Source organism: Sminthopsis crassicaudata, chromosome 3 (assembly GCF_048593235.1).
Source record: "Sminthopsis crassicaudata isolate SCR6 chromosome 3, ASM4859323v1, whole genome shotgun sequence".
NCBI lineage: Eukaryota > Metazoa > Chordata > Mammalia > Dasyuromorphia > Dasyuridae > Sminthopsis > Sminthopsis crassicaudata.
Genome location: NC_133619.1, coordinates 294,481,015 through 294,500,504, shown reverse-complemented (window position 1 = coordinate 294,500,504; position 19,490 = coordinate 294,481,015). Strand labels below are relative to the sequence as shown.

Here is a 19,490-nt window from a genome sequence, read left to right as displayed (position 1 = left end):
AAGAAGGGACCTTAGAGATCAACTAATCTAACCTTATCTTTTAATAGCCAAAAAGCTAAAGTCCTAAGAGGCTAAATTACTTTCACAAGGGCACAAAGTCATTGGCAGAGTAGGGACTAGAATCTAGATTTCAGGGTGAGCTCTCCTATGATCCCTTTGAAATAAGAAAAGGGCAGAAATCTGTCTGCATTTTGTTTCTTTAAGAAGACAGCGCATCTATGGCAGAGACCTTGGCTTTTTTTTCCCCCTAGAACTCACCACACTTAGTACAATTTGACATTCATTTCCTTCTGCTGAAATCCTTCTCTTCCATCTAAACCCAGTTTAGATTCTATACTTCAATTCAATTCAACATTTATTAAGTACCTAACTATGTCCTGGATCCAAAGACAAAATTAAAAGGGGTAAGTGTATCAATCAAGGTAAGTGTAATACCAGGATAGGGAATGAATGGGGGAAAGAAGAGAGATCAGATAAGAATTCTAGAAATATTTAAGGAGAGAGTGAGCATGAAAAGCTAGAGGAGGAGGAAGAACAATAAAGGCTTCACAGAACAGGTGACTCCTAGCCTCAGCCTTGAAAGAAGGGAGATTCTGAAAGGCAGAGATAACCAGAGAATACACTAAGCATGGGGGATAAACTGGGTCAATGCATTGAGGAAAGAGATGACAGCATGTTGAGCACAGGAAAGAAAAAATATAGTTCAGTTTGAATGAAACATCAAGCACAGAAAGAGAAATAATGTGAAACAAAGCAGAAGAGGTCAATTAATTATAGCTAGAAACTGACAGTTTCTTCCAGGAAGGAATTTCCACAAGCAATGCAGTTTTGGTACCTTCTCAGCTCTAAGTCTCTGGATGTTGCCTGGGGGCACTGAGAAATTGAGAGAACTGCCTCAGGGTCATAGAACCAATCAGTCAGAGTTGGCCTTGTACCAAGGAGTTCCCAACTTCCACAGGTAGCTCTCTAGCCATACTGCCTGTCTACCTGCAAATAATAGGTGCTTCATATTTGCTGAATTAGCATACAGCAGATACTAAATAAACATGCTTAAAAAAGCCAACATGGTTAGTTGCACACATCTATGGCCTGGGTTCAAATTCTACTTGATTTAATGACTAAGATATTGAGTCAGAAACAATCACTAAGAATATACTCCTCATCTGTAAAAATGATATAACTTACTCTACCTACCTGAGAACCTTATCTTTTACTTTACTATGAAAATTAAGGCCATTCAACATGAGCTCCCTCTTTTTCTCTTTCCCTTTATCTCAAAAAACCTTGATATAATCCTTTATTTTCTAGTACTTTCCCCCAGTCTATGATAGGTGACCCTTCATAAGGAAACCAACTCTTTTAAATGTGCCCCCAATTCCATCCTCATCTCAAAAAACCTTCATATAATCTTTCATTCACATTGAGCTTGAAAAGGGTCTTTTGTATGTGTGTGTGTGTGTATATGATTCCTTTTTGTAATTTAAGTCCTTACTATCTCTGACCTCATTTATTGTAACAGCTTCCTAAATGTCCTTGTCTAAAACTGCTCCACTTCATTCTATTCTCCATGTTGTTGCCAAAGTAATTCCTTAAAAGGAATCTCACACACACACAAAAGACCCTTTTCAAGCTCAATGTGAAAACTGCTGAAGATGATAAGAAATCAAATATTATAACTGTTAAAAAAAAATTACATGAAGAAAACACAGGCTATTTTGGCTTGGTAAGTGTTAACTGACCTGTGCAAATTCAAAAGCTTCTTGTGGATAATAGACAGATGCAGTAATGCTCATGAAACCAACTGGATACAGGAGCTTCTTTAATTTTGAACCTGTTAAAAGAAAGTCCCCCCATATTCCCCAGCTAGTGAATTCTGTTACTCTTTTTATCACATAATTTGCAATTCACCGTTAATATCGATAGGGTACAATGGATTTGAATCTTAACTCTACTATTTACTGCCTAGGTATTTTGAGGTAAATTCATCTCTTAGGGCCTTAGTTTCCTCATCTGTAAAATGGGAGAGGAAAGCAAATGATCTCTAAATTCTCTTTAAGCTCTAAATCCGAGGACATTATAATAAAGACTGGAAATAACATTATTATGTTCACTGACTGATGATACCTCCTTTCTAATATTAGGCTCTAAGGTGCACATAAGTTAATATTGTAATATGTGGCTCTATTGTTATTTCTAAGCTTTAGATTTTTTTTTAATTAAAAAATAAAAGATTTCTTACTATGGTATTTCTCTATAAAAAATATAAAAAATGGGCCTCAATTTCTTCACCTGCAAAATGAGGGGATGGGCTAAATAATTACTAAAGTCCCTTCCTATTCAAAATCTTATGAACAACAAATTCACATTTATGTAGCAGTTTAAAGTGTTTTTATTTTCTAAGTGATGGAGTCTTTCAACGATGCAATATATTGTTTCTAATTAAAAAGACAATTCACTAGCCTAACACTAGAAAAACTTTACAAGTTAGCATTTCTCTAGTAACAGCAAGATTAATTTAATATAAGCATTTAAAAACCATTTTTCAAATTTATTTGTAACAGCTGTGATAAATCTCTAATAATTCTACTGAACAGGTAGTTTCCATTTAAATTGACATACCAAAAAAATCTTCCAGTGTATATGTATATGTGTATATATACATATACATATATATATACACACACATATGTATATATGTATATATATGATATGTAACTTACATTTAATGTCATAAAACTTTATAACATATTAGTTAGTGAAAATCACATCATATAATAGTAATGAATTCACTTTTCCAATGTTTATAATCCTACTAGTAAAAACAATAGAACACTTATTATACAGAGATTATAAATAGCTTTCAGTGACAAAAGTACTTCTATTATGTACAGAAAAAGACTTTTCAGCCGAGAAAGTGTGTCCAAAATGTGATCAATTTCATTTTTCACAAGTAGGATCTGGACTAACATAAGGTACATCATAATGTAAACAATCATTAATAAACTCAAATTAAGTGGAAAGAAAGCTACTGCTTAGCATTGTGACCTTTTAAAGAATGCTTCTTTCATATAATAGTCAGAATTTTGTGCAACTCAAAATTGAATTATATATGCCTTAGCTAAATATTAATATATCTTAAAAGAATTAATGATTCACTATTAATTATATGATTCCATTTGAAAACAAGACCTACCTTTAGCAAAAAAGTATCCCAAAATTCCAGAAAAACCAATCACACCAAGTCTTGGCAAAAATCCTGGAGGTGGATTTTGAAAAAATTCGCAGCTGGCTAGAATGAAATCAGATCACAGAATGTTTACATAAAGTGTTTTAAATAATAACAAAAATACCTTTGATGACTAATTTCAACAGTATTAAATATTACCGAACAACAGTTTTTAAATTGTTTGATTTTGCTGATCTTCCTGTCTATAGACAATATACAAATTTGAACCAATATAATATAATTTAAAGGTCCCTTTCCCTAACATGCTTAGTTGGTTTAGTATAAAACATAAATTTGTTGAGCCTAAGTGTGTTTTGCTACTTAACATTGAGGAAAGATTCTCACACAAAGCAAAAAAGGCTGTAAGGCAATCCCTACCATGTACCAGTAAAAGTGAACATCATAAACAAAACTAATAAAAATAAACTAAGAGTGGGAGAAACTCTATAAGACAATGATAGCTGCCATGGTAGTAGCTGCAACCAGAAATGATCATCATATATTGCTTATAAACATTTTATTTTTCAATCACCCACAAAAATTAAAAACCACCCCTGGCAAAGAGGGTTAACAGTATAAGTTACTCCTTCCACTGATGTTTCTAATCATGTCTATATACTAGTCATACTACATGACTCCATCTGCTATATTTTCCCTACATTCTCCAATCAAACTCTATCTTCTTTCTCTCACTTTTCCCTATTATCTGGAATTTCTCTCCCATTCTACCTGAATTTTTATTCTTTTTTTTTTAATCAAAATCTGTGATGTGATATTCCACTTTTAAGATCCAATGCAAATTCTCTCTCTTACACAAAGCTTTGCTGGTTCTCCTTTGGCTAATAATTTCCTCCCTTGGAATTAAGATTAGTAACAAATAAAAGTTTACTTCTATAAATGTATTTACCATATACTACTGAATACAAGTTTTTCATTACACTCTTTATTTCCCTAATAGCATTATAAGTTCCAGAAGGGAGGTTATATAAGATCTACACATGGCAGGTGTATGATATATGTTTATTGCATGGAAAGAAGGCAGAACTAGTGTTTAATCAACAAGCATCAATTAAGTACCCATTATGGGCTAGGTACTGAGCTAGATGGAGGGAAGGAGTAGCAACTAGAGAGGAAGTAGGGGGAAAGAACAAGAAAAAACATATAGTATTTAAATTATACTTTAAAGGAAGCTAGGGATTATAAGCAGCAGAGATGTGCAATAAATACATTCCAGGTGTGACAGTCTGTATAAACACACAGAGATGGGAGAATGGGTATCATGTATGAGGAATAATTAGGAGGCCAGTTTGGCTTGAACACATAGTATATACAGGAAAGTAACATGAAATAAGGCTAGATATGAAAGCAAACTAAAACTAAATTGTGACAGGTTTCAAATGGCAAAGAAAAGAATTTTTGTGCAACTGTAAGCTTTGTAAGATGGGGAATGATATGAACAAATGTGTTTTAATAATGCCACTGGCAACTCCGAATAATAGGAGACATACTCAAGACAAAGAGACCAATCAGGAAGCTATAATAATCTAGGTAAGAGATAATAGGAGTTTGAACTAGGGGATTGGCCCTGTAAGTGTAAAAAGAACAAGGGACAAGCAAGACTTATTCTGTATATAAAACTGACAAGGCTGGGACCTGATTTTATATTGGAGGTAAATAAGTATAGAGACAAACCTGGGTAACAAAAGAATAACAGTGCTCTCCACAACAGAGATTTGTTTAATCCTATTTAACTCAGGACTGCAAGGGTTCCTAGATATGAAAATCTCTCATCCTACAATGAGAAACCTGAAATCCAAAAAAAATTAAGTGCTTTGGCCACACAATTATACAAATTCTCCAGCTAATCAGTTCAATCAAAAAATGTTATACATGTGGGCTAGAATAATTAAATATAATGTAAAAATGTTTTGTATAAATTCTAATGATTATTAGAGTTATTAATTATAAATCAACTCACCTATTCCTTGTTGAATGGCACCATCTATTGTGGGCTTAGTTTTGTCATAAGCAACCTGAATAAGGGAAGGAAAAAGACTATCACCAAATAGTATTAATACTAAAGTAAGAAAAAATTTACATCTAAACAGAATGAAATGCTCACATTCTGTAGTTTGGTTTTTTTGCTCAAACCTTTTAAAATATGGCTCAACTGTTGCCACTGGAAGAAAAAACAAACCCCAAACCAAGCCAAACTTTCAATTCACAATCTTCTCATTGTTTCATATAAAATTAAGAAAAGTTGCAGTCTAATAAATTAAGATTTTTTTTGATCATCAAAACCAACTTAATGCTACAAAATAAGTGATAGTTTTTTCTCACTTTATCAAGTCAATTTCTTTCATAAAAGGAACATGTATTAATCTGATAGTATATTATAGCTCACTATCAGCAGATGAGCAGCTCTGTCTTCTAACGGAAAAAAACTGTTCTGTCCCAGTTTAAAAAACAATTTGGAACTATTCCAAATTAAATTAAGCCAGTCTTTTTTTTATGATGAAATATCATCAATGGATCACCAACTATTAAGCAACAAGCCCATTTAGAAGATATTATTTAAAACACATCTTATCTAGGTTATTACAATAATCTCCCAATTATTATTCTGCCTCATCTGTCCCCATTCCAATGCATTTGCCACAAAGCAATCAATGTCACTTTGTCAAGTGCATTTCTACGACATCCTTTTACCCATAAATTTCCATTTATTATTTCAATTCCAATTATTCATGTTCAAATATAAACTCCTGTGTTAACCTTTTAAGGCTCTTCATAACTTGCCCTCTTTTTTATCTGTCTAGTCTCTTTCCACCTTATATCCCCTAGATATATTTTACAGTCCAGAATAAAGGATTCCAAGCTGTCTTTCTCATCTCTCATTTTCATACCTTTGTACAAGCTAAGAGAATTCTATTCTAAAATTTAACTTCATTAGTAGCTTTATATGTTTGTATTTTTCAATGTATACATTACTTCCCTTATTAAAATATAAGTTTCTGCAGGATTACAGATAATGAATTATATAAGGAATCAGCCAGGTTACCTAGTCCAATACCTTCATTTTATAAGTGAGGAAAATGAAGAAGAATTAATGATTTGCCCAAGAAAATAATATATATCAGAGGCAGAATTTGAACCCAGTTCTTCTGAATCTACAACCAGTTTTCTTTTTCCCTTGTCTTATCATCTTTCTGGTGTGTGTGTGTGTGTGTGTGTGTGTGTGTGTGTGTGTGTGTGTGTGTGTATGTTGTTTTGTTTATAGAATTTACCATAATGTCTTGCATATAGTAGGTATTCATAGTGTATTCATAGGTATTCATCAAAGTGATGGAGCCTATAATATAAGGGATGGACAAATGGTCAATTTATGTTTATATTCGTATCTAAATGATTTTTACGTATCTGCGTATTTTCATTTATCTTAAAATGTCATTATGTGTATGTGTTTATAAATAATCCATGCCTTAACTTTCATTCTCCTGTCTCTACATTGTGTATTTGCTATTTAAAGCATTATTTTATGTCACACTGAGATAGTACCAAAGTAAAGTTAAACTGAAATGCTGAGCTGTACTTTTGCTTTTAGAAAAGTGACAATTTGCATTCCCTGATGTTTGTAAGATTTAAAATACTCTAAGGAAATATTGTTCATGAGTGCAAAGTATTTTGGGTATTTTAATAGCACAATGCTATAATAAAATGTTAGCACTTTAAAAAAAAACAAAACCTGTGCAATATATTTTTTAAAGTGGTTTTTCTCTTTTCTTCTTCTTTCCTTTCTTCCCATCACTGTCACTATTGAAATACTACACCCTTTCCCATAAGAAACTGTTCTTTATAAAACATAACTAGTCAAACCAAACATGACACTGGCTATTTCTGAATATGTGTGCCTCATTCCATGACCAGAGTCAAGTACTCTACTAATGGAGATACATTTCATCATGACCTTTGTTGACTGTGGTCTGAAGTCAAAATAGAGGATACCTAATTAGTTTAATACATATCTTTAGATATCTAATGGTATCTTACCTATCAATGTGATCATGATGCAAATTGTTCTGCTTCAATTTACTTGACTCTGCATCAATTTATATGTATTCCAAAATTATTCTAAATTACTCATATCTGTCATTCCTTGTCATGAATATCCTATAATATTCATATCCCATAATCAGTTAATGGATACTCATTTTCTCTTAATTCTTTGCTTCTATAAAAATGCTTCTATTAAATTATTATGATTCATTATTGAACTTTTGTTTCTGTCACTGATCTCCCTGAGGTATATACCTAAAAGTAGCAAATCTAAGTCAAAGGGTATGTAAATTGATTTTTTTTTTTAACAATTCCAAATTGTTTTCCAAAATGGTTGGATCAATTCATAGTTCAATTCTAGTTGGACCATTTCATAGCTCTTCCAAGAGCTTCTTTCCCACATGCCCAAATGTTTACTGTTACCTTCTATCAGTCCTGAGGTAAAACTTACAAGACATAAAGAAAACAGTAGAATGAGTTGATTCTTGCCTTTCACATATTTGGAAGGAGAGATGCTGACAGCATCATTTATATCTACATCTATGTATGTATTTGCATGTATAGTATGTATGTGCACTAATGTGTATGTTTAAATAAGTATATGTGGTAAAGTATAATAACAGATCCTGAAGGACCAATTTCCCAAACAATGTTGAAGAACATGGTTCTACTTCCTAATTCCAATGCTGTTATCCTTACATTTTCTATGTCACATATATTATAGAACACTAAGGAACCTTTAAGCTTAAAAAATATTCCCAAATTGGGAATATACTATATTTGGGTTCTCATAATCAAGCATCTGCTTGCAGTCCAGAAAACTAATACATGTAGTATTAATAATTCATTTGAACAAACTCCAAATGGGTACCTGATTTATATATAAAGGGTGATGTAAACATTAAGGGAGCTTGGAAGAAATTACCTCTCAGATCTATGGGTAAAGAAAGGATTCAGGACCAAACAAGAGATAGAGGTTCATAAGAGATTATAAACAGTTTTGATTACATAAAATTTAAATTTTTTCGTGAAAGCAAAACCAATGCAGCCAAAATCAGAAAAGAAGTAAGAAACAGGAGAACAAATCTTTGCAGCAAGTTTCTTTGGTAAAGATCTAATTTTGAAGACATATTAAAAAAGTAAGATATTTATTAGAGTAGAGATATTCTCTAACTGATATATGCTCAAAAGATATGGATAGAGAGTCTTCAGAGGAAGATGTCAAAGTTATCAACAGATATATGAAAAAAAATTTTTCTTCTAAATCACTAATACTTGGAGAAATATAAATTAAAACAACCCCAAGATATTAAACTGACACACACAAAAAAAAAAAAAGAAAAAAGGAAAATGACAGGTGTTGGAGGAGCTATGGGAAAAGGGAGGATTTTTTTAATGAACTACTGGTGGCACTGTGAATATATCCAACCATTCTGGAAAGTAATTTGGAATTATGCCCCCAAGTTATACTCTAAGTCCATAGCCCAAAGAAATTAAAGAGGAGAAAGGATCTATATGAACAAAAATATTTATAGTAGCTCTTTTCATAGTGGCTAAGAACAGAATTGAGAAAGTGTAGCCCAACAACTAGGGAAAGGCTGAATAACTAATGGTATATGAATGTGATAAAATACTGTTATGCTATATGAAATAATGGAGCATTTTAAGAAAAGCTGGTGAAGAATTATATTAATTGATGTAAAATTAGCAGAAGCAGGACAACAATTTATGCAGTAACAACAATATTGCAAAGAAACAACTTTGAAAGATTTAGAAACTCTGATCAATTCAATAACCAACCATAATTCTAAAGGACTCAAGATAAGAGAGATGTTATCCACTTCCAGTAGAGAGGCAATGGACTCGGTGTAAATGGAGGCATATATTTATTTGGGCATGGCTAATGCAGAAATTAATTTTTCTTGATTTGCAATAGGTTTTGTTATTCACAAGTTTTATTCTTCCTTTCTCAATGTAGGAGAGGTAGAAATGGGAGAAAGAAAATTGTGTAGGAGAGGTAGAAGTGGGAGAAAGAGAATTCAGAGCTGACAATAAAATAGAATTTTTTAAATTTATTTGAACTTTTATTTACTTTAATTTACGTGAAAAAATGCTATACCTGAAACCAATATGTATATGGTACAGCATACTTTCTTAGCTGTGAAATGCCCTCCTCCAAGGGACTTCTTGGTTCCTCCACATATTTGGATTCAAAGCTTGGAATTGAATAGAGTGAAAGCTGTAAGTGTAAAAGAAAATTAGATAAAGTTATAAGTCAACTCTTCATTACAACTTTTTTACAATTACCTTAATCCAAAGTATACAAATTTTCAGTTATAAATCCAAAATAATTTTACCACATCATTTCACCTCTTTACAGATTATTTCCTTCCTATACAGTAAACATTGTCTGAGCCATTTAATTCAATCGAGAAAAAAGATCATTTGATTTGAAGTCAGAGGACTTCAGTTCAAATCCTAACAGTATCATTTATTTTTAGGATTCTAGGCAAATCATAATCTCTCTGGACCTTAATTTCTACATCTACAAATTTAAAATAATAATACTTGCACTATCCCTACCTTTTAGGATTATAAAATAAATGAGGTAATATTAATGTTAAAACTAACTTTAAAAAAAAAACTTCCTATAAATATTTTATTACATCTCTGTAGCACTATACAAAAATGAACAGTAAGTGGAAATATTTTTTAAATTTTATGCAAAGCATAGTTTTGAAAATCAATATTAATTTTTATCATGAAAAATGAGGTCACTCATGAAAATCTCAATCAAAATATCTGCCTTAGGTGACGTGGGGGGAGAAGGGAATTAATCCTGAAAATAAACTAGAGTATATTTGCTAGAAATAAAGTTTTTAAGATTCTCTGGAAGCCAAATATAATATTTCATTATTCAGGACTTCATTCCAACTACATTTTACCTGGATAGATCAGATTTGGGGGAAAGGTAGGAAAAACAAAAGTAGTTAGAAAAGGAGTCTAACACCTAACTAAAAATCCTTAGTATAGTCAAGAGTACATATTTGAGGGCTCTGACAAAAGGTCAGCTGTCTAAGTCCATTTTGAGTATATCAAATCAGGCATTCATTAGCTCAGTCAGACTCTGAGGAATTTGACTTATAGACTTCTTTTTTATTCTGCCAAAGTAAACTAATGGTTGAACATATTTAATGAGATACTACAATCTATATTCTCATTTCTGATCCTCATCCTTCACACAAAAAGTATTTCGGCAGAAATTTGAATCCTAGGAAGGATCCCAGAAAAAACTTAAGTTTTAAGAAAACTGGTAAAAACCACTTTTAAGGTTTTCAAAAAGAGGAAAAGTTGTTCTTCTACCTGCTATGTTTTTTAATAAAAAAAATCCTTTAAAACAATAATCTAATGCTAAATTAAAATTTTAAGTAAACAAATATCAAGTCCTACCTGCTAGGAATAAATAGAGATCTGAGATCTAATCACTAGTCTCTTCAATCAACTGTAACCTTTTCAAATTGTGCAACTGTCATCTATAGATGCTCCCTAAATCCTTTTATATTTTTGTGGTTACTTTTGATTGATCTCTTTTTCCAGACATACATTTCCTTTAGGATAATCCTTAACTTCATTTTTTTGAATATAGGTCCTTGTTGGAAATGTTGCATAGTTTTACTTTTACCTTTTTATTGGACCTCTCCAGAAACCTCTGTGTCATTTACCACTTTGGTCCCTTAGAAATTGTGGTGTTAACAAGATTTATAACCAAACAACAATAGAGGAAGAACAAACAACCATTTTGTGAGAGGCTTTTTCTTTATAATTTAAAAAAAATTTTAAAAATTTTGTTTTAAAGAGCTATTTTAGATCGCTAAAAGTGAAAATTGCTTTTTTCCATCCGGAGTGCCTGTTTCTGACATATGTATTGTACTTCAATGGATTTGCTGTCCAATTGACAGAATTTGGATTATATTTCCATTAATTTTCATTTATTATATGGATTAATAGGCCCCTTGCTTTTCAGTAACGATGGACCTCATTGAAGAGACTTGAGAATGATCAAAAGCTTGATGTAATAAGCAAAATATCAGCTGTAATCATGAATGTATGGAAAATCTCATCATTTACTGGCAATCCTTCCATTTGGAGTCTGTGTAGAACATCCTCCTCATTAATGGTGAACTTTTGGCAAGTATATAACTTCTTAATGCATAGCTTATTATTAATAATCACAAAGTCATCTAAGAGTTATCTCTCTCTTCAGCTGCATTTATCAAGGAATCTTATATGATCTAGGCATACACATGAAAAACTTGTTAGGGGAAAAATTCAGGCTGCATTCTGCTCTATTTAATCAAATATATTTTTGTATCAATAGACAACAAAAGGCATTTATGTCTTGAATTCACTATACTTTTCAGTCAATTGTATGACTATAAACATGTTCTTTCCTTTACATTGAAGAAAATGAAGTCTGAGAAATGCAATAAACCAAATAATGAAAGGTACTTTGGCAATTGGCATAATGGAAAGAAAGCGAAACTGGAAGCCAGATTTGATTTCTACCTTTGGTTTTATGATACTGGACAAGTAAGCCATTTAACCTCTCACTCTCTAGGCAATTGTCCAAAACTATAAATTGCAGAGAAGACGCTAATTGCATTGGTAGAAGTAGTATCTTCTCCACAAGTTCCCTGAATGAAATCCCTATCCTATCAGCTATTTAAAATGTTAAGAATCTAAACAAAGTAGTTTCAAAAGTCACTGATGATTAAGAAATACTGGACAATTTGCTGTATTTTATGTTCCTGTCAATCTCCTCTCGAACAAATTGTCTTAGGATGATATTCTTTACTTTAGTCTCCTGCCAAGTTTCTGTGGGTTTATTTTTGTCTTAGGTTTTTGATTTGTATTTTGTTTGTTTATTTGGGTTTTTTGTTTTTTGGGTTTTATTTGGTTTCTCCATTCTCCATACTGTTTTATAAAATGAGTTTGTGCCCTAATTGGAGATGCTTTTGTTGCCAGCCCTCTCTGTTTGGCAAAGAGATCAAGTGCTTGCTGGTCAAAATGATTTCTGGGCTCATTTAGTCTCTGCTGCAGCAGCTGTTTTACTCTCATTAAACTTTTGCAGAAAAGAGTGATGATTAAATCACTTCCTTTGCCTTTTTCCAGTTCCTACTTTTTTCAAACATCAATGGCTTGTTTAATTAGTTTAGTAGAAACTATTTCATCTGTATGAATTATCTTTTCATCTTTTTTTCTTTCTTCTAATTTGTTGTTTATTTTTGGCCTTTGCTCTAACAAACTGATGTTCTGATTGTACAAAGATAGTAGATTCTTAAATTAATTTTATTGTGTAACCAGCTATTTCCTCTCTGCTAAGAAAGAGAAAATTTAATTTAAAAAAAAAATGTTATACAGTGTTTGACATGTTCATTATCCTCTCTTCTGGGAGAAAATGTTCAAGATACAGAGTCAAGAAGCTTCTACGTATTTTTCAAGCTTCTGTCCTTTTTTGTTTTTTAAATCTAAATTCTTTTTCAACATTGCTACTCACCTTCATGATAATACCAACAATATTTACGTATCTGATAACTTTTTATAGAAGCTCTTGCCAAGTTAGTCCCCTTACCCTCCTATTTCTTGACCTACACAGCCTTCTAAGAGTACTTCTCTTCTAATTCCTTGCCCTCTATTGTTCTGTACATTGACATACCCTTCTAGGTGTATGTATATTATTCCTCTTTAACCCAGTTCTAATTAGAATGGTTCTAGTACTACCAGTCTTCCATTCACACCTTATTTGTAGGAGATAATCATTCCATTTTATCCAATTTTATTCTTTAGGATCATATTCAATTCAACTCTAAGCCTTCTACCTATGATTTTTAAAAACTATTTGATCTTTTCCCAAAAATAACTGAGGAAAAAGGAAAGAACCCATATGCTCTAGACTCTCTTTATGGTGGCAAAGAACTAGAAATTGCAGGGATACCAATCACCTGAAGAATGACTGAAAAAATGTGGTATATAATTGTGATGGAATACTACTATTTTAGAAAAAATGATGAGCTGATTGACTTTAGAAAAACATGGAGAGACCTGCACAAAATAATGAAGAGTGAAATGAACAGAATCAAGAGAATGAACATTGTTTTAATTGTTTTAAGAATGACTGAGTAGATAAAATGTTTTGTCTATTATTAACACCCAAATTAACTATAAAGGACCTAGGAAGACACAATCTGCATCTAGAGAAACATAAAATTTTCAGAGCTACCTTGCTTTTCTGTATTTCCTTCTAAGATTTCTTTTATTTTGTACTATGCACTTTTTTTTCACCTTCTAAGTATATTCCCCTATGATAGTAAGCTCTATAAAGATAGTAGTCACAGCTTTTAATTTATTTTTAATTCTTCTCATTATTAGTGCTGTAAATTTTCAAGATTTTTTTTAAGCTGACTAGATACTACTTGATAAAAATGACCAATATTTTATAGGAAAAGCTATTTTGAAAAGAGGACTTTTAGAAAAAAACCAATCATCTGGACCGCTAGTCATCAACTATAAGTGGTTCTCTCTATTTTTAGTTTTCCTCTACCTTTCAGGAACCAATTTCTGCAAAAATTTTGTAAAAGCTTGTTTTGCCACTTTCAAGTTAATTTTCATATATATTCTTTTAAAAATTGAATCTTTAAAAAAAAGGAAGAAGGACTTTAATTTGGTGAGGACATATATATGAAGTTAGCAGAAACATGATATAGAACTAAGTGATAAATTGGGGACAGGTAAGTTTCCATTATATTAAAAGACAAGATAACTACACTATTGCACAGAAAAACACATTACCTCAATCAGCAGCCCAAACTGTTTAATATAATTCTCTAAACATATGAGGCCTTCAATGTATGATGTAATTTCAAACTTGTTACAGAAATGAATAGATTCATTTCTTTTTTGCACCCAACCCTAAATTTACCAAGTTCCTAGCTATACATAACAGGGACAATTTATTTCTGCTGGCAGGCTTACAAAGTCAAAATTATCCAAAGGGGACTATGGTGTTCAATAAATAATTGCACAGTAAAGTCTTACAGTAACAAATGTTATTTTTCTTTCTTCTCATTCTTCAGAGACATTTAAGTTTATATTCAAAAATCTTTATTTTAGGAGGAAACAAAATGTTGGCAATTTTTTATTGCACAAACTTTTAAGTATGGCATATTTAGACATATCACTGAGAAACAGATAACAGAGTAGATAAAGGGCTGCTGGCCCTGAGGTCAAGAAACTCTAGGTTCAAGTCCTGAGTAGACTATATAGTCCCTAGGTAATCTTAGGTAACCTCCTGGTATTTCAGGAAAAGCTCTAATACTGTAAGCTGAAGAATAGCTGGTGATCTGTACTGGTATAATTCTGGATCAAAAAAAAGGAAAGGGAAAAAAAGAGAGATGAAAATAGAGAAGATACACAGTAGTATAAAAACTATAGACAAAAGAATATCAGTGAAAAATGAAAATTTACTTTAATGGATCAAATAGAGAATTATGTCACAGGTTATGAGCTAAAAGAAATCTTAGAAATACTTTTTGTCTTCCTCATTTTAAATAAGGAAATTAAATGAATGTATATGGAAAAGAAGAATGAAATACAGAGAAAAGAGTACTAAATTATTCCAAAACTTTAAGAGAATGAAGATTAAATTTCATTCTTGGGAAAAATAGTAAGAAAGTTAAACAAGAAACAAAAGATCATACGTTTTGACAAGCTATTTTATGCCTTTAAACAATTTCTTATAAGTTTCCTATGGGAGAAGACAAAAGTTAGAAAATTTAAATACTATTTATTTTTAAAATATCAAAATTATCTGGATACCTTATAATATTCCATGTTGGCTGAGAAAAAGGGATATTTCAGTTGTTTTGTTTTCTCAACTTTTAAGTAATTTAATTTAATAAAGTGAAGGTTTGTTAATTCACATAATGAATTGATTTAAAATATTTAGGAGATTCTAATACTTCTTTTACTGATTCTAATCTTACTGATTCTAACACTTCATTTACCATAATATAATAAATCTATTTTTAGAACAGGTACAATTTTAAGCAAACTGAGTATCTACCAAGTGGAATTTTAAAACTGCTTTTAAGGAGAAACATGTCCTATGACAAGACTAACTTCCTCCTCACTTTGGCTATTATATTCTTACACATCCTTTAAAGTCCAATTCAAATACCACCTGTTCTGTGAAAAATTCTGACAATTCCCCTGCAGATCTACTTGGGACTTTGCTTGTAAATGTCCAATTTACTTATAATATATTACTGAATATTATATTCATTTTAGGTTATATCTTAATGTCCCTCCTGGGTCTAAGCTATATGAGTGGAAAGAACTATGTTTTATTAAACTCAATAAATCCTCCCATATCTAACACAGTATTTTGTACACAGTAGTTGCTAAATGTTTGTTAAAAGTATGAGGAATGGCAACCATTTTAGATTTAAATAAATGGGTTTCCAACCAAATAAATCTAAATTAGGTACACTCAGATTCCAAATTAATTGTCTCGCTATATTTTTAACTATAAATTAAGTAAATCTTCAATTAGCATTTTTGATAAACTATTTAAAAATATATTTTATCCATGTTATATTTGTGGATGATACAAAGCAGCTAACTTTGCAAAATTAAAAGAATTTCTCTTCCCTCTGCTTCTTCCAAAACAGCTTCTAATCTGTATAACTTATCCAAGAGGGTAGATAAGACTGATTCCTCTGCCCATTTTTTATATGTGTATTAGGATCATAGATCAAACTATTTATATGAATAAGAATAGATTATATAAATGAGAAAAGGAAGGACCAATAGGGTTAAATAAACTACCATAGATATTATGCCTTAGAGACTAGATTTGAAACCAGGACTTCATATTTCCATTTTCCCACACTATCATCTCAATACTAATGATAGATGTTCAGCCTAAAAATTATACAAGCTGAAATTTTAAAGGATGGAAAAAACAAGCTAGAATGCCTCCAATCAGAATTCTTTTTATTAAACAATTTTCATTATGTATTAAAGCATATCTCTGAGATTCATTTCTTGGATTGTTAGGTAAATTTGACTTTGCAAGTTAATATGTATCAAGATGACAAAAGCTTGAGGCATTTCTGAGAGAAGACTTTTTGAAGGCCAAATTGTTGGAAACAATTTACATGAGTATAAAAGGTTCAAAGCTAAATTAATAGAATATGCACAACAAACTGATACTACAAGTTTAGTTAGAATTTTTAGAAAGATACCCCATAATAATGTATCCAAATTTTTTAAAAGAAAGCATTTATTTCAGGCTTTTGAAATTTTTAATCAAACATTATCAAGTTATGACTATATAAGACACAACAAAACCAAAGGTTCTATCCTGGGCCTCTTCTCTCTCTCTTCAAGATTGTTTTAGCAATCTTTTTAGTTACCATGGGCTCAACAATCATTTCTATGCAAGTGACTCACATATAAAACTTCAACAGAACCAAAGTTCACAAACATAAAAATTATACAGTTTAATCAATCTTAATATCAGTTTTAATGTGGATACAACAAAGAATGAAGCTTTTTCCATGTGTTATCTGTGTCATATTGACAAGAAGAATTTAAAAATTCATTGAAAATGATAGATTTTTGCATATCCAGTTGCTAGCATATACACATAGTATGCACTTAATAAATGCCATTTTAAAATACAAATGTCAGCACAGTTGAAAATATTTTAAGTGTATCTTAACCTATCATTAACCCTTTCTCAGTTACATCAGATTGTTCACTAGAAAGGTAACAATTGAATCTATTGCAAATCTGTGTAGCTTATCTCAACTCAGAATGAACTGTGAACAGTAATTCTTTTATTTATACTTCACTGATCTTCTATCATACTGATCATAATATAAAAACAAATCATTTTGAAGAGCATTAAAAGCTCTCCAACAATCTACTCCAGGATTTTTTTCTCTATATTTTCTAAAGGCAAATCACTTTTGTTTTCAAAACAAAACATCAAAAACAAAACAATGAAATGCAAAAAACACAAAGGTGTAGTTGAGCACAGTTTGAGCATCTACTATGAGAGCAAAGCAAGAAAATCTATATCTAAACTGAACAACTTCTTGATCATGAATTATGTCTTCTAATACTTATTTTATAAATATCCTAGTGTTAAACCAAAAAATAAATTCCAAAGGAAATTGTATATTACCTCATCAACTTTGACTGAACATTTGTCCCTTTTCTCCTTTTTATGAGATGCATAGACTTTGAAGGAAAGAAGGCTCAGACTGGCAGAACCTGCTGACCATTTAATTACCTGAAAAATAGAAGAGCCGTACATCTTAATGTTGTAAATTCTTATTTCAAAAGTAAACTCATCAGTAATCTCATTCACTAGCAAGTATCTTTCAAGATAAATTCCTAAAACCAATAAGTAAATATCTAGTATATATAATTATAATTTTCTATTTATATTTCAGAGATGCTTTATTTTAATTTCTGATTAATATTCAGTGGACATCAATCCTAAAGCTTTACTTTATCTAACCAGTTAAATAATAACACATTTTAAAATTTTTATCATATTTTTATATTTTCTAATATATTCTCATCCCTTTTCCTCCCAGTCTTCCCTTATAATAAAGAATTAAAAGAAGAAAAAAATATTTTAGCAAAACTAATCAATTTAGTTTTATAGTACTTGTAAATTTTCTTGCAAAGTGGCTTCTGACCATATCATTCAATTGAAACTATTCTCTCCAAGGTTACCAATAATGTCTTTAACTACCAAATCCAAATTTCTTGATCTCAGCTTATTTGACTCTGATAATAATCCATTCCTCTTGAATACTTTCTTATTTCAGGATTTTTGTTTTGGTCCTCCTGTCTGGCTACCTCATAGTTTCCTGTACTGGATCCACCTTAATCCATGTCCAGCCCCACTACGTGTGGATGTACCCAAAGATTTTATCCTGGTACTCTTCTTTCTCTCTTCAAGATTGTTTTAGTGATCTTTTCAGTTACCATGGGTTCAACAATCATTTCTGTGGAAGTAAATGACATAGCTAACCATCCAACCATATTATCTCTACTGAACTCCAGCCTTATGTCACTAAAGATCCATTACATTAGATACTATCTCCTATAAGCCATCTGAAACTCAACATATTTAAAACAACTCTTTTGGAAGGGATTGCATCTTCAATTTTGTCCTAGAAGCAAACTCCCAATAAGGAAACTCCCTCTACTAATGCAATTTTTATTGATGTATTTTTATTACATTCATTTTTATATATGTCCTACTCTCACCTACCCAGCAGGTTATCTTTGTAAGAAAATTAAAGAGAGTAACAATAGTTTAGCAAAACAATCCAACATATCAACTGCATATGACAAAATAGGAAACATTCCACACTCAGAGCTTCCTACCTCTCCAAAAAAGGGGAACTGCATTTTCTTCTCTTTTTACCAAGGTCAGAGTAGTCATTATAATTATGCTATACACACACACACACACACACACACACACACACACACACACACACACACATGCATACTGTATACATATAGATGTTCAGTTTTGTCTTACTAGGTTTTTTTCATGCTGTTGTCTTTACATACATTGTTAATTACTGCATATGTCACTCTGAATTAGTTCATCTAAGGTTTAGAGAGCTGCCAAACTTTATTATTTCTAGCTCTACAGCATTTCTTGTATTATATCTCTTCCTCTCCATTCACACAACCACCATTCTTGGTTCAAATCTTCATTGCAATGCAGACAGCAAGGTGGCCCAGTGAATAATAGCACGTTGGAATCCAGAACACCTGAGGTTAAATCAAGCTTTAGACATAGCTAGTTGTATGACCTGGGCCAGTCACTCAATAGCCTTAAGTTTTCGCACATGTAAAATGGGAATAGTAATAGGAACCACCTATCCAGGGTTATTGTAAAGATCAAATGAGATTATCTTTGTAAAGCACATTATATAAATATTAACCTGTCATAAGTCTCTCCCCACTCTAATCTATCCTTAACCTAGCTATCAAGGTGATATTCCTAAAGCACAGGTTAGATCTTCAGAGATCAGTGTTTTTAATCTTTTTATGGCCCTTTAGAGCAACTCACTAGGGCTCTGGACCTCACCTAAGAAAAATGTCTTTA

At 31.5% G+C, this 19,490-nt stretch overlaps 1 protein-coding gene across 1 annotated transcript in view; it reads right to left on the bottom strand.

Annotated features, from left to right (window-relative positions):
• The window catches only part of APOO (apolipoprotein O), a 65,657-nt gene that overhangs the window by 29,107 nt on the left and 17,060 nt on the right, over positions 1 to 19,490 (bottom strand). The window contains exons 2-6 of the mRNA XM_074300919.1: positions 17,535 to 17,642; positions 9,402 to 9,521; positions 5,205 to 5,259; positions 3,194 to 3,289; positions 1,740 to 1,831 (exon numbers count right to left, since the gene is read on the bottom strand). Coding sequence (XP_074157020.1) covers positions 1,740 to 1,831; positions 3,194 to 3,289; positions 5,205 to 5,259; positions 9,402 to 9,521; positions 17,535 to 17,642 — 471 coding nt within the window. The remainder of the gene's footprint in view (positions 1 to 1,739; positions 1,832 to 3,193; positions 3,290 to 5,204; positions 5,260 to 9,401; positions 9,522 to 17,534; positions 17,643 to 19,490) is intronic.